We start from the raw sequence: 6,786 nt of genomic DNA on the forward strand, positions 1-6,786 counted from the left end.
TTGGAAACAGGGCAATGAATCAAATGAAGTGGTGGTGAAGTCATCATATCTTACTGAGTTACAAAGAAGAATCCTCAAAGCAGAAGCCGGATTAAGAGAAAAAGAAGAAAACGATATTCTACACCAACGTCTGCAACAATACGAAAGCAGGTGGTAGCAGATAAATAATGCCAAGTCAAATATTCTACACCAACGTCCGCAACAGTACGTTATGATGTTATAATATGTTTTTTTTTTAATATAGTACATTATGATGCTATAATCTGTTATTTGTTTGGAAGGTGTAGTTATATGTTACCCATTATAACCATTTACTTTTTATCCCATTTTGTTGCTCCTCTACCAACAGTGAAAAAAAGTACCAACTCGAAATAGTAATGTACTTTTGTTGGTTTATCAAAATCATTATTTTATACTTCCTACATATATTTTCTTATTTTCAGCCTTATTTACAAATTATGGCAATTGTTACCTCTATACCAACAGTAAAAAAATAAGAAAAGTAAGAATAAAGTAATTCCAAGTCAAATCATGCAATAAATAGCAATATACTTTGATTCATTTGTCAAAATTCATCATTTTATATTTCTTACATGTATTTTATTATTTCAACCTTATTTACATTTTATCCCATTTGTTCCTTTATGCTCATTTGTTGCCCTATACCAATAGTATATTTGTGATTTAATAAAAAAATTGTTGCAAATATTTTATTAGTCATTGTGATTTTGAATTATTGAGGAGTAATTGTGATAGTAGAGTTGAAGATTTATTGATGTGATAAGTTACATTGGGACAAGTGACGTTTTAGCCGACAAAACATTTTTTCTTCCCAATAATCATGCACCAAAAATAAGGGTTTAATGAGAATAAATATTTTTTTACAACTCACGCGCTTGTCTTGTGAGTACGTCATAACTTCCATGTATTTAATAAGATTAAAGCTCCAAAACTGATAATATATTGCATTATAGAAACTCATGACTTTTAATTTATATGTGTAACTAAATACTTACAAATTAAAAAGTTATTAAAAAAAATATAATATTACAATTCATAAGTTTTTTTAAATTAATGATGTTTTATTTTATTACATAATCAATTTTTTAATTTTATTTAAAATTAACACCCGTGGATTCCCGGATTTTAACCTAATTCTTTTAATATAAACAGGACATGTTCATGAGTTTTATTTGAAGTTTTTTAAAAATAAAAAATCATTGTTAAAGCAAGCAATTCATAGTTTCATCACTTTTCTTTCTTTCCACTTTTATGGTTTTTTGTTTTTCTTCTTCCTATTCAGAATTTATTCCTTAATTACCAAGGTATCACCTATTTGATACACTACACTTACTACCCTTGTAATACTTCAATATATGCAAGTAAATCATATTTTAGAGCACTAAACAGGGGTATCTAAAAAGATGTTAGTCCTAAAACTTTATATGACAGATATGTTTGATTCTTCTTTTTCTTTTCTTTAATTTTGACACCCATATCCAGTAAAATGAAATTGAATCACATGAAAACCCTAATTTTTTATCACACAATTTTGCCATTTGTTTTGTAGAGAAGGATGCAACTCGAAAGTTTGACAAAATGAAAGCTGACAAGAGTGTTGGGCCAAAATTGCTTTGTTGTCGGGAGAGCATTCATGACTCATCTGCCTTCATCCGCAAGCAAGAGCAGATCCAAAATATGTTTGACTATCTATTGTGTCTTTTTGTTATCGTGTATGAGGTTGACATTGTTCATATATATTTCTCTTTATATATTCATCCACATTGATCCTTTACTGAAATTAGTTGACCAAACCATTAATTATAATTAATTATAAGTATCATAAGAGTTATAATTTGACTGAAAACAGTTAATAAAAATATTGTAAATTATGCAATCTCCATTCTTCATCAAGCCAAAGTCCTAAAATACCGTTCACATTTTTGCTTACGTCCTATGCGTCTTTTAATTAATAGTCACGTAATTAATTTAAATTACATGAAAAAAATCAAATATTTTGTTTTGATTAAAAAATTATTACGATCACACTTAAATACATAACTAAGACTGTGCTTGGTAGGACGCCGCATTGGCTTTTAGCCGCATATACTTTATATATACTGATCATCTTTTTAAAAGACTCGATTATAATCCCAAAGTCAAAATGGACCTAACATATTGACTTCGATTTATTTTATATATTCTTTCTTTAATTACAATTTAATATATTATTTCAGTTTTTCTTTAAAGTAAACCTTATTTATAGTTATCGATATTAAGTGATTTTAATTCACCTACTCAAAGTTTAACACGACTTGGTATCTTAGAAACTTAATGATGTAACTATAATAAATGCAGAATAAATGACTTATTTAACACAAAATTAGCAATATTAATCGTAATAAAAACACTTAATTAATTGTAAAGTCCTATAATTAAGTATCTGGACAATGATATTTCAACACATTACGCACTTTCTCTGCACCAGATAATTCCCCAAAAGGCAAAAAACAAAAAAAAACAAAAAAACAAAAAAAAAAAAAAGATCTTCAGAACTCAATATATACAAAGTATATTGAGAAAAAAATCGATCCAATCACAAAAAAACAAACGAACAAAGTTTTAGCTATTTGTTGTCAATTTATTATCACATCTAAAACCGTTCCTTCCCTGATTTTGAGGTGGTGAACGACAGTGAAAAAACCCACTTGGGCAGTGACGACTTTGATCTTCTTAAATTTCCGTTCAGTGGCTGCCGGCGACGTCCACTCTGGTTATTTTTCTTGGCCATGGAGTCCACAAAAGAACTTAGACGTTGCATGGCTATAAGTAGAGTTTCTTTTGACATGTTGGCAAAGCAAACCCTAAACCAACCAGGTTCACTACAATGGCATGATGAACCTGGTGATATATTCAACCCCACTTCATACACAATCTTCTTCCATAATTCCATTTCGCCTTCAAACGTTTGTGAACTCAATAGGTGTCTCATATCAACCCAACTAAATAAACCAGCATTTCCTTTGAGGCATCTAATACCGGTTTTTTGTAGGGCCTTTTCCATCATTTCATGCCTTTGTTTCAACCTTCTTCGATTCTCAGATAGATAATTTCTTGTAAATTTCTTATCAGACAGCATTTCTGATAGTAAGTATTGAGTTTGAGAAGAAATTAACCCAAAGCTCGACATTTTCGTTGCAGCTGAGACCACCATATTATCGTTGGAGTAAATAGCTCCAACTCGAAACCCTGGTAGACCGAGATCTTTTGAAAGGCTATAAACAATATGAACGCGTTTCCACACTTCGGTGTTCATAAGGTCCCTGTTCTTTAAGACCTCCATGATGCTAACGAAGCCAGGAGAGCAGAAAACAGTGCCGGAGTAGATTTCGTCACTAATGAGATGGATGTTCTTGGAGGAGACAAAGTCAACGAGAAGGTTGAGTTCATGCAAGCTCAGTGATGTCCCTAATGGGTTTGATGGGTTTGTAACTAAAACACCTTTCACTTTCAGGTTTTGCTTTTGCGCTTCTTCGTATGCCTCTGCGAGGGCCGATTCGGTGATTCTGAAACCATTTGAGCTCGAGCAATGGATAGGTACTATCTCAGCTCCAGTTCTCCACTTGAGATCTCTATCAAACCTATAATATAATAAATTTGATCAGTTTAACTTCCTTAAAGTCGAAATACGGCGGATTGAAGAGGTAGTTTAATTAGTGAACATGAACTCACCCTGGATAATATGGGGTGGGAAGGAGGAAAGCATCGCCGGGATTAGCTAGACAAAACATTAAAGTTTCATTGGCGGAGGTTGCTCCGGCGGTGAGTACGAGGTTGTTTGGATCAAATGTTACTTTATTTGATCTAATCTCTGACATGAAATCGGCTAATGACTGCAAAATAAGAAACATGTAATGTTAATAAAGTAATATATAAAAATAGGAAAGAGGTGGCTATTCAATGATCATGAGAATAGTATAGAGAAACAATGAGGTAGCTAGTTTAAATTACGTTTTTGAAAGCAGGAAGGCCATGATAATCTTGGAAGAGGGCAAGTTCCTTGAAGAGTGAATGATTATCGTTTTTGAATCCGGCTGAATCAGGATTGTTCTTGAGCCATGATTCCAGAAGGTCGAATGAGAGTTGATTCTCGGCGAGGCCCATTTGAATGATACCGTTGGGATTTTTAAGTTGGTGGTATGGATTTTTCTCGTACTCCTCCCACCCCAGGAAGTAGGATGAATCTTGGCCATGGGAGTTGCACGTGGCTTTTGCAGACAACATCTCGATTCCTGTGTGAGAGAGAGAGAGAGAGAGAGAGAGAGAGAGAGAGAGAGAGAGAGAGAGAGGAGAGAGAGAGAGGAGAGAGAGAGAGAGAGAGAGAGAGAGAGAGAGAGAGAGAGAGAGAGGAGAGAGAGAGGAGAGAGAGAGAGAGAGAGATGTTTGGTGGGGTGTGTCTTGAAAGTGGAGATGGATTTGGTTTGAACGGGGGTTCGAGAAGGTATATATATAGAAAATTGGAGGGTGCAAGCTGTAAAGACATAATAAAGAATGCCACCTCATGTATTTGACCATGGTTTTGTAGGTGGATAATAAACACTTGACAAGAGTTTCCTCGTTTTTTATTTTAAATCTTAAGAAATCAGCTCACACGCTTCCCACATAGAAATCCAGTTCTCTGACAAAGTAACTTGTATTATTATCCCTATAATAAATATAATTAATATTTTAATATTTTAACATATTTATTTAAAAATGATTTTTTAAGAATAAATTATGGGAGCCCCCGTCTTTGTAAAATTTATTTATATAGTTTGTAATTACATTTTAATTTGATATATTTTGTTATTTTTTTTTTTTTGATTTTATTTTTGTTTTTGTTTTTTTTTTTTTTTTTTTTTTTTTTTTGTTTTATGTTTTTTGTTTTATGTTTTTTGTTTTGTCTTTTATGAATTATTATTATTATTATTGAATTATAATTATAATTATAATAATAACTAGAAAAGATTCTCCACCGTTACCGGGGGTCGGAAGGTACTGCTTTGTAAAGTAAAATAGCATGTTGAATTGCATTGAGATAATCTAGTAAAGGAAGATAAATAATGTCATCTAATTACATAAATAAAGAAATCTAAATCATATTTTTTACAATAAATGAGGAAAATAAAGAAATGGTCTCACAAATTGAATTTAATTGCCATGTATGGCAGCGGCCGGAAAACCAATCCGGAAAATATAGACCGTTGTTTTTTTGTCCGTTAATGTGAGGTTCATTTGGTCTTTTGAGGTAGTAGGAACTGAATTTGTGACGACAGGTTAAACCATATGGACCATTTATGTAATTTTGGCAGTGGTGGTGGTGGTAATGACAGCTGGTGGGTGGCTTTATGCTATTGGGTGGGGTATTTTTTAATAAATAAAACATTAATTTAAAACCAAAAAGAGAAATATAAATTAATGAAAAAAATCGGATTAGGAGTAAAAGAGTGATTTCGATTTCCATCGTTGTCCTCAATGTGTTAAATCTGGTAAACCACAGAGACCAATCGTGTAATTTTGTCTAATAATAATAATAATAATAATAATAATAATAATAATAATAATAATAATAATGAGGGACCATTTTCTGCCAAAAGACTAAATACTAATAAATATGTAATAAAAGGCGAGAGTTATGAAAAATTCAAACGAAAGTGAAAAGGTTGTTTGTGAACAAAAACATAAAGGTGAAGGGTTGGTGTTGTAAGTAGTTTTTTAAAAGCAACATAAGGACCAAAAGTGAAAAAAAATTGACAAAAAAAAAGGAGAGAAAACATACATAACCTTAGGGACCAATCTTGCCAAAAACTTACAAAGTTACTATTCTTAACTTTCATATCTTTAATATAGACAAAATTGTAAAAATGGTCCCCTGTGGTATGCATTTTTTTTGGGATTTTATTATTTTAATCCAAACCATGATTTTTTTGGATTGATAGTCCTTTTGAGTTGGTTTTATTGTGGTTTTGGTCCCTCCAAATAGTGAAATGACTGTAATACCCTTATGGTATTTATTTTTCATTTTTCTTTCATTTCTTTTTAAATTTAATACTAATTTATTAATTTTAATAATTAAAAAAAATAAGAAGGGCTTTCTCTCTCTCTCTCTCTCACCCACGTTCTGTTCTTTCCCTTTCCCCCTTCCATCCAGTTTTACATCTGCAGATTACAATGAAACTAATATTGTAAACAATTATCCATGGAGGGGCCTCATGATTTATTTTAAATAAATAGGGTACTTAATATAGGCTTGGAAATTAAGTGAGGTACTGAATGTATTTAAATCAAACGAAAGTTTTGGAAAGTCAGTCATCTTCTTCCTGGATTCGGTTTCACGCAGGAAAGTCACAACCCATAATTTGGGTCTCTTGTGTCGACTGATCAAGATACGAGAACCACAAAATAAATATAAGGAAACGATGGTGGTAGTGGTCGAATATTCATAGTGGCAGGATGTGGTGGCTAGTCGAAGTCCTCACGGTGGCATTAACCAAAACAATGGTAGCGGCTGGTGATGGGTGGCACACAGTGGCAGCTCCGATGCTCCTCTTTTGCATTTCGGTCGGCGATATTGACGAGATATGGATGAGGAAGGTGGCAAATGGTCGGAGGAAAATTTTTTGATGGTAGTAGCAGCGGTGAGTGGTGGTGGTTTGCGTCGGCAGTGGGTGGCAGCCCCACTGCTAGGTTTTTCTTGTTTCGATCGTTTTCTCCTGTATTCGCTCGTTGTTGTTGGCGATAGTGTCG

The 6,786-nt window shown here is 32.9% G+C and overlaps 1 protein-coding gene across 1 annotated transcript; it reads right to left on the reverse strand.

Annotated features, from left to right (window-relative positions):
• Positions 1-2,337: 2,337 nt before the first annotated feature.
• LOC111900308 (1-aminocyclopropane-1-carboxylate synthase 3) lies at positions 2,338-4,343 on the reverse strand. The gene is made up of 3 exons (XM_023896191.3): positions 4,012-4,343; positions 3,733-3,893; positions 2,338-3,641 (listed from the first exon to the last, which is right to left on the reverse strand). Exons 1-3 carry the CDS (start codon positions 4,282-4,284, stop codon positions 2,654-2,656), a joined length of 1,422 nt encoding a protein of 473 aa, XP_023751959.1. The 5' UTR covers positions 4,285-4,343; the 3' UTR covers positions 2,338-2,653.
• Between the last annotated feature and the right edge of the window lie 2,443 nt (positions 4,344-6,786).

Source organism: Lactuca sativa, chromosome 2 (genome assembly GCF_002870075.4).
Source record: "Lactuca sativa cultivar Salinas chromosome 2, Lsat_Salinas_v11, whole genome shotgun sequence".
NCBI classification, from domain to species: domain Eukaryota; kingdom Viridiplantae; phylum Streptophyta; class Magnoliopsida; order Asterales; family Asteraceae; genus Lactuca; species Lactuca sativa.

Excerpts from the sequence above, each read along its gene's own strand:
- LOC111900308 (XM_023896191.3), bottom strand. The coding sequence starts at position 4,284 with ATGTTGTCTGCAAAAGCCACGTGCAACTCCCATGGCCAAGATTCATCC. Across the intron at positions 3,894-4,011 it reads GCCTTCCTGCTTTCAAAAAC|TCATTAGCCGATTTCATGTC; the intron begins GTAATTTAAACT and ends CTTATTTTGCAG. Across the intron at positions 3,642-3,732 it reads CCCACCCCATATTATCCAGG|GTTTGATAGAGATCTCAAGT; the intron begins GTGAGTTCATGT and ends ATTATATTATAG.